At 33.8% G+C, this 13914-nt stretch overlaps 2 protein-coding genes across 2 annotated transcripts in view; both read left to right on the top strand.

Moving 5' to 3' along the window:
- Positions 1–8334: 8334 nt before the first annotated feature.
- On the top strand, positions 8335–13564 carry LOC143577898 (acylamino-acid-releasing enzyme-like). Its single transcript, XM_077061620.1, has 18 exons — positions 8335–8585; positions 9478–9665; positions 9839–9943; positions 10033–10104; positions 10195–10342; positions 10470–10552; positions 10743–10798; positions 10882–11012; positions 11083–11173; positions 11253–11318; positions 11398–11620; positions 11721–11822; positions 12227–12312; positions 12415–12537; positions 12624–12693; positions 12779–12870; positions 12998–13102; positions 13183–13564. Exons 1-18 carry the CDS (start codon positions 8410–8412, stop codon positions 13294–13296), a joined length of 2031 nt encoding a protein of 676 aa, XP_076917735.1. The 5' UTR covers positions 8335–8409; the 3' UTR covers positions 13297–13564.
- The window catches only part of LOC143577907 (soluble inorganic pyrophosphatase 1-like), an 83074-nt gene continuing 81451 nt past the window's right edge, over positions 12292–13914 (top strand). The window contains exon 1 of the mRNA XM_077061627.1: positions 12292–12296. The gene's annotated coding sequence lies outside the window, so the exon portion shown is untranslated. The remainder of the gene's footprint in view (positions 12297–13914) is intronic.

Raw genomic sequence — 13914 nt, 5'->3', positions numbered from 1 at the left:
CCGTTTTGTTTCCCGAACCTTTCGATATTATCAAAATGATGAATTGTATGTTAAATATTTGTTTTATAGTTATTGGACAAAAAAACACCCTTTTCGGTTCTTAAAATTCCCCGAAAACGCTCAAAACGAACTCCAAGGACTAAAACTACCAAAATGGAGACTTGAAGGACCCATTTGTAGTTTGTGCTTCTTGGGTCTATAACCAACCCATTTTCATGAAACACCCTTTATGAAAGACCAATTCAACTTACTCTATATATACACACCCATCTTCTTCATTTGTGCTTGCTCATTTCTTAATTTCTCTCCCAAATTCTTGAATTCTAAGGTTGTTCTTCATAAGCTAATCTTTCATTTTAACTAACTTCTCAACCCTTAAAGCTTGATGTTACAACATATATATAATATACACTCCTTGTTTACCTTCGGTCTTTCATTTCTCCGGTCTCGGCCGGTTGAAATGTCGGGCTAGTAAGGCAAGGTTACATGGAGGACTTTGTAGTCCTTGTTTATATATTTAACAAATCTAACCATATAACTTGTTATACTTGATTAAATTCTACATATTTTAGTTTATTATTCATATTTGTCAAGTTCCATGGTATTGGGTATGTGGTGACTAGCCTCGGTTTCATCCCGAGTTGAGAACCGAACCAAAAACCGAACTTTTGTTTAAAAGCATTATTGTTAACTTTTTGAATGTAAAACTTGAGTATTATTATTTATAAGTTATTTTACAAGTTCCATGGTAATTGGGTATGTGGTAACCATCCTCGGTCTTATTTCGAGTCAAGGACCGAACCAAAAACCGAACTAAACCGAGTTCACTCGCTTAAGACACACTAGTGTGTTTTTAGCCACCAAAACTCATATTTTTCTTCAAGATAATATTTTAAATCAATTTTAGTTAGTTTCTAAACATACATGGCATGTCGGTAACCAACTTGATCTTATAACAAGTTCGAACCGATAAGGTCGTATACTCGCTTAACGAACGTTAAGGTTCTTCACAATAGAACTACATACTTGGTTAAGTCTATTTTGATTTTGTTGAGTTATCTCATAACATTTATTATTTTGGGAAGTTAACTGTGAGCTTGGTCAATTATCAAGTCTCGAACCGACAAACCCGAACACTCGTTTAAACCTCGTTTTGGGTATTATTATAACCAAGGGTTTTGCAATATCGCATTTTAACCCACATTATTACTTAACATAGGTTGAGTAAAAAAAAAGAAAAAAACTAATGAATAGAATACCGAGACCCGGTTTCGAGTAAACTTATTTTACAAAACTCGTTTCTTTAATTTCTCAAATATCTACATTTTAAATCCTAAACTTTATTTATTTACTTTATTTGTCATGTATTTTATTTTAAACCCTTCCAAGACTACCTACTAACACAAGACCCGTTTAATATAGGTCTTGCTCGTTAAACCGATCTCTCCGATTATTCACGACACTATCTTTCAAGTTACTTGTTAATGTGAGTACTTTTTCATCCTCCGTTTTCCATCTTTCATTTTGGGGGTGGCATTGCATACTTATTCAAATTCAAATGATTTATACTTGAGTCTTAAACCACAACACGTATTGTATACGTTTACTTAAATAAATGCTCGATTTGGTGTTATATGCTTTACATGATTATGTGCAAATTCTTGAATGCTAAGGCGGGTAGCCTCTTGAATGCTAAGGCGGGTAGCCTCATCAAAGTATGATCATACGTTAATTCCGAGTATATATGGTATCCCATATAGAAAGGTGTCGTCAATGTAATCTTATTGACGATTTCATTATTGTCGTCAATGTATTCTTATTGACGGTTTTATTATCTAAATTGTTGCTATTATTTATTGTTTTCATATACTAGTTGTGGATTTCATACAATATACTTATTGTCCAAAACTATGAAAATTGTTCACCAACCTTCGTGTTGACAGACTCTATTTTATGCCATGTTACAGGTTTGATGTTAGCTTGATTGGATTACTTGAAGAAACTTATTATCTTGGCTTTAGGATATTAGAAAATAAAAGAACAAGTTATTTGTTTATCTATCTATTTGGCATTTTGTATGAACAATTGTTGTGTTATTTATGATGATATGGATTTAAATGAGTTGTTTAAATATTGTAACTTTATAGTGTCATTGTGCAATGAGCAATCATGTCGCGCCTCGATGTTTCCGCCTTCATTGGTCGGGGTGTGACATGCGGTGCATTGTAAAGAGCTACCATGGTTCAAGTATCGACACAATCTGATTAGGGATGTGCTCTTTGACATATTCAAGCGGGCCAGAATTTATGTTAAGAAGGAATCACCTGTGAATTTCCTGACTGACCCGTTGGAAGGAAGGTCATCTCTTTGATCGGCTGACATTTTGGTGTTAGGATAGATAGGAGGAAAATATGCGTGTGTGGATTTAACAAGGGTATCCCCTATGGTGGGCTTATGGAGTAGTAGTTTCACAGTCGGTCAAGCTGTTTTAAAAGCTGCTTCAGGCAAGGTGACTAAGCATTAGAAAACGTGTCTTGACAACCAACATGCGTTTATTCCTTTTGTTTTTGACACTTTTGGTTTCCTGATGCCTGAAGATGTGGAGTTACTTATCCGAGTTCAACGGGTCATGCATAGTAATGTTATGACTCCAAGCTCAGTGAATGTGGTTTTTAAAAGTTTGGATTTTACAATTCAAAAAGAGGTAGCGGCGCAGCTTGTTATCCGATTGCCTTCTGTTTCGATGTAAACACTGTCTTACTTATTATAATTTTAAATGATATTTAATTGGAAAAAAAAAACAAAAGAAAATCGTTACATCAAGAAAGGGAATTTGATATATGTAATAAGGTGGATTTTCAACCAATTTGTCACTTATGAAACATTACTATGTATATGTTCAAGACTTCGCGCGTATGTATTGTGCTGTTAATTATTATGCGATTTGGATGTTGTAGATATCTTATATGGTGTGTAGCAAAATGTTATTTTCAAAATATCATAACTTTGAATTGACCTTTTATGAAAGAAAAAAATACCCAAAAAAAAAGAAGAAGAAAACAATTGCTACAGAAGTGTAATACGTTCATGCAAGTTTAACATTAACTTTTTGTCAGTTTTGTGCCAAAATTTAATTTGTTTTGTATTATTGTTCATGAGTCATCAAAAATGTCCATCACGTTCTCCAAATCAAGGTCTTCCACCATTCTCCCACTAGTAGCCAATTTAGCCATCGTGGGCCTCACGAAATAGACCATCTACCACCATTACTCCATTACATAATGTCTAAATCAAATATGCGTGACCTCATTTTCAAAGAATGAAGATGGCATAAAATCAACTAAGATTTGAGTTAAAACCAAGCCTCAATTTTAAAGTGGAAATTTATCAAAATAAAAGTGCATGGGATTTGATCGTGTTTAAAAAGAAAAAAAAGGATGGAAAAAACAAAACGTTTTAGACATATCCATAATTTTCTTGAGCTCCACTAAATATCAAAATATTCAATTAATCATAATTAGTGAAAAAATAATAGTTGAAATGCAATCAAAACATAAATGAATTGAATTGATCTTAACTTAAATTTAATGCTTGAGATAACAATATTAATAAAACATAATGATCGTATTCAATAAATTAACCATCTTTAATAATAACTGAAGGTCCGAATTACATCAAACATTTTAAACGGATCGGGTTTCGGGTTTGAAAATTAACGAATGTTACAATGAGTCTTTTGAAAAATTGTATCGATTTGGTTCAGGTCATAGTTGGTCAATTTTAGAAGATATTGATTTGGTTCGGGTTTAAATGGATCATTCTCAAAATGTAACGATTTGATTATGGTCAAAACATTCAATTTTAAAAAGGTTTCGATTTGGTTATGGTTATTAAATGCGTTTTGGATGTGCTTCAATTTATTTGAGTGCAAGACTTTTCACATGAAATGTAAAAATAGTTTTCGTAGTCATGCAATCACTATGCTTGTTAGATTGGTGTAAGAATGTTTATGTTACCAATTGTGTTCCCGATCCAGAAAGAAAAGAAGCTCGAATCATTCTTAGATGCTTATCGAAAATCTTTCCTAGATATTTATTTTCTGATTTGCTTGCTTCCAGACTAATGCTAGTGAAGTTTGCTTGTTTTCTGTTAATATTATTTTTTAAAGTTTATGAAACTTATGTTTTAAAGTTTTAAATTTTCTTCGTAAACATTTTACTATGTAAAGTCATTCTTTATAAGTTTATTTTGCATTTCAATACTTTGTTTGCGTATAAATAAGAATAACAATTAAAAATAATGCTCCTGTCTCAAATAAATAACTTGTCATTTATTATATTATATATGCGTTTACTTGATAATTTTTATAAGATTTTTATAAGCTTGCAGTTAACCAACGTCCACCAACCTTTCCCTCCAATTCTAGAGTCCAGTTACAATGTATCACGTGTTAATCACGTGACTTGATACGGTACGTTAGGTCTCACGGCATTCCCCTAATTAATCTCGTCTCTTCCTCCTAAAATCATCGATTTCAATGGCCGATTGATTGATCTGCTCCGTGACGTCGCGTCAATGGCGAGTACTTGGATTTCGATCATTCTTCTCCTTTGTTTTCCAGGTGGTTAGATCACCGATTTGATACAAACATGTTCAATTATTTCACCCATCAACACATTATTATTATTATTATTATTATTATTATTATTATTTTAACCTAATTTAGCTTTTCTGATTGATTTCAATAATGTAGCATTCAGGTTTTGTTTTTAATTGTATATTCTTTAACAAATTGGAATCGTGTGAGATCCCGAGCTTAAACGAGCTCGAGCCAGAAAATAAGCTTGTTTAATAGACGGCTGAGCTTGAGCTTTACTATTTGAGCTCCTTCGCGAGCTTATCATCATTTATATAGTATCTATGTAATATATATTTATTTAATAACTATTCTATATATATACTATTCATGAGATTTTCTGTTAGACGCCTAATTCAATTTATTTCTATATTTTTTATTGGGATGTGATCCTCATACACCACCTCCATGCTGACTGTACAAGCCTATACAGCTCGCTATGGGAAGCGAGCCTAGCCGAGCCTGAGCTTGTGAAATTACTTACGACCCGATTTTGAGCTTTAGAAATAGAGCTTTAGAGCTTGAAATGAACTGAGTTCAAGCTCTCTATAAGTTAAACGAGCCGAGCTCGAGCATAGTCAAGTTCGAGCTCGGCTCGGCTCGTTTACACCCCTCAAGTTTTGATAGAGTTGAGACCTAAATAATTAATAGATTATTTGTTTATGTTTGTTGAGTTTGTGGTTTACCTTTTGTTTTGTTATGTTTGCAGAAGTGTTATTATCAGCAGTTGTTACACTTAAATCTCTTGAAATATATACAACTCATGAATGGTTTGCATCATCACCCAAAGTTTACTTCAAATGTAATGGGGAGAAGAAGATTGCTTTGCCAGATGTCAAGAAGAAACACACTGTCTATACTTTCAGGGCTGAAGAATCTTTTCAGGTATGTGATAAACTAATAGCCTAATCTTTTTTCATTATCACAATAATCAACATTTTTTGTTAATTTTTCAAAAACTTACTTTATGTTGTTACTTATATGCTCAGCCTCTTACGGATTTCAAAAGTGCAAAATGCAAGAGATGCGGATTTTATAATGAGAGGCTTATTAAATCTGATGACGTGTTTGATGAGTGGGAGTTTTGTCCTTCTGATTTTCACTCTCATGGTGGTCAGTACATTCGCACCCATCACAAGGAACTCAATGCAACGTTCTTGTGTCCAGAGTGTGCAAAAAAAGGTATTGCGTATATGCATATTGTGTACACGTTTATAGTTATATAATGTGGTAAAGTGAGTACATATTTATTCAGCTCAAAACGGGTCAGGTTGGGCCGGGCTGGAACACCTTTTGTCCAAAATATTCAAAATTTTACAATTAGTTAGTGTGTCAAATATGATTACAAGAATTATATTGTTTTGATGATATTCCATGTTTTGATTAAAATGGTTTTGGAGGTTGTAAGTTTTATGCATTAATAATGCTCTTCGGGTTGATTCGGCCTGTTTGACCCATTTGCTTTACAGTTAATCTCTTGATTTTCATTAGGATGTTAAGTTGTCAAGTCTTGATGCCTTTCAAATAGAAGTATACAAGACAACTGCAGTACAAATAAACTATAAAATGCATCTTTGTTAAACTAATTCAAATATTTTACACATATATAGTGTGTCAAATACGATTAAAAGTTGTATTGTTTGAACAATAATCAAATTTCTTGAATAAACTTTTCATCATTGTGACCAGTTTACTTCTTTTTGTTGCATTTCTTGGTTATACCGATTTGACCCGTTACAGATTAAATGTGACTTGAGTCAAACCCATTAAGGTATCAAACATTTTGACTTTTTGTGACACTAATAATAAAAAATGGTGTCTTGTAGGCGGACCCGAAAGCTCAGATGATGACCGAAATTATGATGAAAAAGAAAATGGAATGAAATGGTCCATGATACTAATTATTGGTATAAGTGTTGTGGCTTCAACTGTACTATTAATCATGGGATTACTTTATGCATATAAGATTTGGCAGAAGACAAAGCGACAACAAGAACAGGCTCGGTTTATGAAACTGTTTGAAGATACAGATGATATGGAAGATGAATTAGGCATTGGTCCTCTTAGTGACTCAATCTAACAAATAATTTTTCTGCTTTTTTAAACTTGTGATCGGTTATTCGTATATACTAAAGAAGTTGAGCTTTGTTAAAATGGCGATCATAGATTTATAGGTTTATAATGGGTTGATAGGTCAGGTAACGGGTCAAAATACCTTGGGCTGAAACGGGTCAAATACACTTAGGGTGCATCTGGTTTGCGATTCAATTGTATGCTTCCAATACGCTTAGGATACGCTTAATTTGCGAAATCTTTTAAGAATTTAGAGTACAAAGGCATGAGAATTGGAAATGAAAATTGTCAAGAGGATTTTGGAATTTAAAGAATTGGAATCCACCAAAGGTTACGGACAAACATGATTATTTTGTCAACCAAATGCATAATTTTTTTTATTCTTTTAATGGGTTTTAACTCGTCAATATCCAAATTACTTTACCTAATAGCAATTTCAAACACAAATGCGATTTTTTTGTAACATGGCTTCTTTTTACACGTTTCAATTTCTTTTCTTAAAAATAAATAAAGCTATATATAACTTATTCGCTATGAGACAACGTAATAATGGACACAATTTAACAACCAATGGTTGTTTGCAATATCTATTGGTATAAAACATATAAATATTAAAATGTGCTCATCCAACTGATGTAATGTAACCGATAAATAAACATTTAAATTGTAATACCTAAATAAACATTCAAATCGTAATACCTTATCAAATTTCCCATCAAGATAAAAATGTCATTCAGTCCCATAAGTAAAATGGAGCAAGACAATGACAAACATACATATAAATACTATTGTGAGTGTCCCATGCTTGCATAGTTGCTTGCCATTGAAAAGCTCTAGGCCAATATCATACGTTAGTTGTATCCCGTGCATTTAAATTATCTCAAAAAGATTTCTTAAGCAATGACGTAACATTACTTTTCAAGATAAGCACAGGTAAAAACAAAGTTGCAAGAACAGGATCAGATAGGTTGAAAGCCAAGAAAGTTATTGAATATTTGAGAAAAATATAAAGCCTTTTGTTCTCCAACTTCTTTGCTTACATATATAGATGTAATTTTATCCGTATTCTTTTTAAATAAAAGAAAAACATCACATAATTCTTTTAACATATACAATGAGTGACTTGCAAATAAAACCATTATTTTGTGACTTTCTAAAGTATGGATGAGCAGATTCGGTAAGGTTACCGACTGATACCGGTACCAAGATTTGAGTTTTCGGTACCGGTATTTCTCAAATTTTGCATTAATGAACCAAACACTTTATAGCGATATCGATACCAAATATTTTCAAGTTTCGAAATCGGTGCCGTTTGGTACGTCTGGAGCTCATCCTTAAAGGCTAAAGGGGCTGCTTATTTACGTCTGAATGAAGTCATTTGGATGAAAACATCTTATTCATTTATACTTCAAACAAAACTTTGTTTGATTATAGACAGAAAAACATCTTAAAATTAAGTCTAAAATATAAAGAAAGCATGACATCATTCTTTTGAGTTACCTTTTCTAATAATAACATAACGAACCCGATAAATTGGGTGTTGAAAATAAAAAAAGATGGCAGTTTCAGCCATCAACATCATCACCACAGCCGCCATCTCCGTACGTCACTCCATCTTATCCACACCCACACTTCTCTTCTTCACCAGAACAACAACACATCGTCCTCATCATCACTCTCGGAAGCTCATAATAAGAGCAATGGCATCATCTTCTTCTTCTACAACACCGGAGCAAAAGATCACCGCTCCTTACGGCTCCTGGTCCTCTCCCATCACCTCCGACGTCGTTTCCGGAGCCTCCAAGGGCCTCGGAGGCACCGCCGTTGACTCTCATGGCCAACTCTTCTGGCTTGAATCACGTCCTACGGAAGCCGGGTAGGTTAACGTGTTAAACATCGATTGACCTCTTTTACGAGCCCTAGTTTTGGTAGTTAGGTGTTTTATAGGCGATTGTTGATGTATTTGTTGGTAAAATGTTGATTTTGATTTACTGGTTACTGTAATTTGTTGTTTCATAGGTGATTGTAGATGGATTCATCTACGGGTGCCCCACCGTTCGGTTCGGGTCGGGTCAGCTTTGGGCTAAAGCCGAACCAAAAACCACTTCGGTTGTTCACATGGCTGTCAATTGGGCCCCTGCTTAACACACACGATTACACCTGTCAATCAAAAAAGTACACTGTGTGATTTTTTTATTTATTAAATAATTGAAATTAGCAGGCAGGCTCCATCATTTGCCCTTATTAGTACATGAAACTTAAACCTGTGTTATAGATATCAGATATAAAGTAGTTAAGCGACTCGGATTCACATTTGATACTTGTGTTAAGCCCGTCGTCTCTAACCTATTTAACAAGTTCGGTTTGGTTTTGCCAACCGAGCTTGACAATTTTGGGCAGAATTTATATTTTGGCCAAAAATAATGATTTGGGCCTAAATCATTTTGTTAATTGATAACTAATTAGTTATTAGACATTGGGGCTAAAATTTAAGTTACATGTTTATTAAATTTTTATAAACTAATTAAAATAAACACTAAAATATGAAAATCTATAAATTCGATTCGGTTCGGTTTATATTTCACGCAAAACCAAAACCGGACCGTAAGTTCGATTTTCACAAAAACATAGAACCAAACCGTCAACTTTTGTTTCGATTCGGTTTTTTCAGTTTCATTCACGCCCTTAGATTTATCAGTAAGATGCTAATTTAGTTATGTTCCAAAATCCTAATTACTGTAATTTGTTGTTATATTGCGGTTTTATAGACGAATGGTTATAGTTAAAGGGGGAAAAGATGAGAACGAAGAAGCTGTTGATGTAACACCCAAAGAATTCTCAGTCCGTACAGTTGCTCAAGAATATGGTGGTGGTGCCTTCTCAATTTCAGGAGTTACTATAGTTTTCTCGAATTACAAAGATCAAAGGCTTTACAAGCAGTCTACTGATTCAAAAGGTTTGACTTTGACCTAATAAGTACTACCTTAAATGGGTGTTATCTGTTTGTCACAATGTTGATGGATTGAGAAAGGCTTATGAAATTGTCTATTAGCATTAGAAAGTTTGTATTACATAAATCAAAATGTGAAAATGAATAGTTTTGATTTGATCACAAAAGTCAAACTGTAGATTCTGCACCTGTGCCACTTACCCCTGATTATGGTGGACCTTTGGTGAGCTATGTGGATGGAGTTTATGATACACCACTTAATCGGTTTATCACTGTTATGGAAGGTGTGCTTTCTGATATTGTGCCAATAGTTTTTTATATGCCCTTTTCAACTATATGTCTCACTAGTTATGATCATGTTTATTCTTGTTAGACCGGCGCAAAAGTAGCATAAACGCAATCACAAGCATCGTATCAGTAGAACTTAGTGGTGATACTATTCAAGGTATGGTTGGTGTATGTGCTTCATTTGCTGTCTGATTTTGTACTTATGATGGTAAATAGTCATTTTTGTCATTTATATGGTGACATGCAGAACCAAAAGTATTAGTTGGTGGAAATGATTTTTATGCGTTTCCAAGACTGGATCGTGAGGGAAAAAGGCTTGCATGGATTGAATGGAGCCATCCTAACATGCCATGGGATAAATCAGAACTCTGGGTCGGCTATATTTCAGATACCGGGTAAACCTAGTGCTTCGTGTTTTTGTGTTATTATTTTAAATTATAACCATCCAGCTAACTAGGATTAGTCTGCATTACATGTGTGTGTGTGTATTTACCATTTCGCTGATTCCATTTATATGTGCAGAGATGTGTATAAATGTGTATGCGTGGCAGGAGGTGATCCTGCAATAGTAGAATCTCCAACTGAACCAAAATGGTCTGATGAAGGTTAGTGTACTCTTTGACAAAATTTACACTTTTTGTAACTCCAATTGTGAATAGAGTCCTCAAATATCATGCTATACTATATATATATATAGTTTCATGCCTCATGTAGAAAGTTACAAAATCTATAATCAAGTGAGGAGAGGGTTTAAGTGTGCATTAATTAATCATCTTAGCATCTTATTTACTGCAGGGGAGTTGCTCTTCATCACCGACAGAAAAGGTGGATTTTGGAATCTTCACAGATGGGTAATTGCAAAAAAGAAAGTTATTATTTTTGTTTTGGCTGTGTAGTTTTTATTTTCTCTTATAATCCATTTCTTTAAGGACAGGTTGAATCTGATAATACAGTGGCACCAATATATTCATTAGAGGCTGAATTTGCAAGACCATTATGGGTGTTCGGAATGAACTCCTATGAGACTCTTAAGGACCAAAATAACTTAATTGCTTGCACTTACAGGTTATTTGCTGCTTTAATTTATTTTTTTAACCTTTTCATTTCGTTTGATTAAATATTTAACGATTTCCAGGCAGAAAGGAAGGTCATATCTTGGAATTCTTGACAAAAATAAGAGCACGTTATCCGCCCTTCAGACTCCTTTCTCTGACTTAATGAATATTGTAATCTCAATACACCTTGTTCTTTATTGATTTAATGATTATTATTATTGTTATTTTTATTAATCAATATTTCATGTAGACTTCAGGTGTAAAATGTCTGTATGTTGAGGGGGCATCTGGAGTTCTTCCAACGTCAATAGCCAAGGTACTATTTCTTACTATGTTTATCAACAGATATAAATGATTATTTGGATTTGACCTGAACTAACTGTGTTTGTGGACAGGTGTCTTTAGATGATAGGGCATCAAAAGTTGTTAATTTCCGGATTGTTTGGTCTTCTTCACCTACTATTTCAGAATACAAATCTTACTTTAGCTCTCCAGAATTTATCGAGTTTCCAACAGAAGTCCCTGGTGAGGTGGCATATGCATACTATTATCCGCCAACAAATCCAATTTATCAAGCTAGTCAAGATGAAAAACCTCCATTGCTGTTAAAGAGTCATGGTAACTGTTTTTCTTTTTACAGGATCTTACACACATCACATGTAACATATATATAGAATGCTTTTACAACTTCTTATAGGCAATGATGTGTATTTCACAGGAGGACCTACTGCTGAGACACGTGGAATCTTAAATCTTAATGTACAGTTTTGGACTAGTCGTGGTTGGGCTTTTGTGGATGTTAATTATGGTGGAAGTACCGGTATGTTGTTAGTTTTAGCTAGATATATATGTGTATATGTACACACACACATATGTATTATGTGCGTGTGTGAGAGAGAGAGAGAGAGGTTCATTTCACATGTTGGGCTATGCTCTACATGTTTTCTGTAAAGGTGGCAATTTCAATCCATCTACGTATTAACGGGTTGGTTCGTGTTACATTTTTTTCTCTTAAGGGGTAAAAGAGTAACTAAAAACAAAACGAGTCAAACAGATCATCAGTTGCCCTAACTCTATCTATAAAGCATACACCAACAGACTCACTTGATTGAAAAGTTAAAATGTTATCGTAATTGTATATCTTTTGTAGCTGTCTCTAACTACTAGAACTAATAATTAACTCATATATGCGCTGCTAAATTTGGATTATATCATGTTTTTAAGGTTATGGTAGAGCATTTCGTGAAAGACTACTGAAGCGCTGGGGTATAGTTGATGTTAATGATTGTTGCAGTTGTGCTCAGTTCTTGGTATTTTTCCACTAGTATAATCCTTTTAAATTAACTATTTGGTTACATGTATCTACCTTTTTTTCATGTTCATTTTTATATTGTTTTTCTTTTTTCGTACAGGTGGATAGTGGAAAAGCAGATGCTGAAAGACTATGCATCACTGGCGGCTCTGCTGGCGGTTACACAACATTGGCTGCACTTGCATTCAAGAAAACTTTCAAGGCTGGAGCTTCTTTATATGGTGTACGTACTCATTTTGAACCATTAAAACACGCCCATTTTGTCATCACTAAGTTTAAGTCTTAACATATGGTAACCGTCTTAAACAGGTGGCTGACTTGAAGTTGTTGAAAGAAGAAACACACAAATTCGAGTCCCGATACATGGATAATCTTGTTGGTAACTATTATTCACTTTCAACCATCTGAATTTGTGTACATTAATTATTAGCTGATTATGTATTTATTAATTAACTTTGCAACAGGGGGCGAAAAAGAATTCTATGAAAGATCACCTATTAATTTTGTTGATCAATTTTCATGCCCTATAATCCTTTTTCAAGGATTGGAAGACAAGGTATTCACTTTATGAATTATTTTGATCATCCTTGTAAAACTTTGCCTTAAAGTTAAATTGAATCTCTATATCTTATATTTTTCTTTATTTATATATATAAATGAATTGATGCATGTTCGTTTTGCAGGTTGTACCTCCTGATCAAGCAAGAAAAATATATCAAGCATTGAAAGCAAAGGGACTGCCTGTTGCTTTAGTGGAGTATGAAGGCGAGCAACATGGATTTCGTAGGGTTAGAATTATATAAAATGTCTTTTTTTTATTTACTTATTTGAAAAGAGATTAGTGACTTTAAATTTGTATTGTGTGCAGGCCGAAAACATTAAGTTCACGCTTGAACAACAGATGGTGTTTTTCGCAAGATTAGTGGGACACTTTAAGGTTGCGGACAATATCGTTCCCATCAAGATTGATAACTTCGATTAAGAAGTTTGTATTTTTTTTTAGTACCTATTTGCGGTTCAGTCGTCCAGAGGTGACATTTTCGGCTTATTTATTTTATTTTCATTGGGTCAAACAAGCAAGTCAAACGAGTCGAATGTCGCTTGGAATGGGCTGGAACTTACCTGACATGTAAACGTGTCAAATGGGTTGAATTTCGCTCTTTGAAACAATATAGTTTTCTTCTTCTTTTTTAATAAAATTTGTTATAATGGTCACAATTTATTCGACTCTAGTTCTAAGCCTTTTTGCAAATCTGTTCTGTTTTCGGATTACTGAAATCATCTATTGATTTGATCACCGTTTTGATCACCATTTAGTCATAACAAGCAATAAATATCCAGATTATCAATCGGAATATATTGGTGAAGTTCATATGACGTGTAATATAAAGAAGTTTTTACTTTTAATTTTTTTAAGATCAAGCAAAAAAACACAAATTTATATGGTCTTAAATTGACTGCCTACAACTCTGGAAGGCTACAAGTGAGTTGAGTAATTGACTACTATGAAAACACTGTCCTTTAAAATTTACATTGATAATTAGGGATAAATTTATAACTTTTGTCAGCCTATAGAGAGAGAGCACATGTAATTAACTCA

Source organism: Bidens hawaiensis, unplaced genomic scaffold (assembly GCF_021521415.1).
Source record: "Bidens hawaiensis isolate Kalapana, Puna unplaced genomic scaffold, B.hawaiensis_p1.1 tig00001461_1, whole genome shotgun sequence".
Taxonomy (NCBI): domain Eukaryota; kingdom Viridiplantae; phylum Streptophyta; class Magnoliopsida; order Asterales; family Asteraceae; genus Bidens; species Bidens hawaiensis.
This window is presented reverse-complemented; position numbering and strand designations above follow the sequence as displayed.

Coding starts and splice junctions, on each gene's coding strand:
- LOC143577898 (XM_077061620.1), top strand. CDS start 8,410: ATGGCATCATCTTCTTCTTCTACAACACCGGAGCAAAAGATCACCGCT. Junction 10,343..10,469: donor GGCTATATTTCAGATACCGG/GTAAACCTAGTG, acceptor TTATATGTGCAG/AGATGTGTATAAATGTGTAT. Junction 12,313..12,414: donor GCAGTTGTGCTCAGTTCTTG/GTATTTTTCCAC, acceptor TTTTTCGTACAG/GTGGATAGTGGAAAAGCAGA.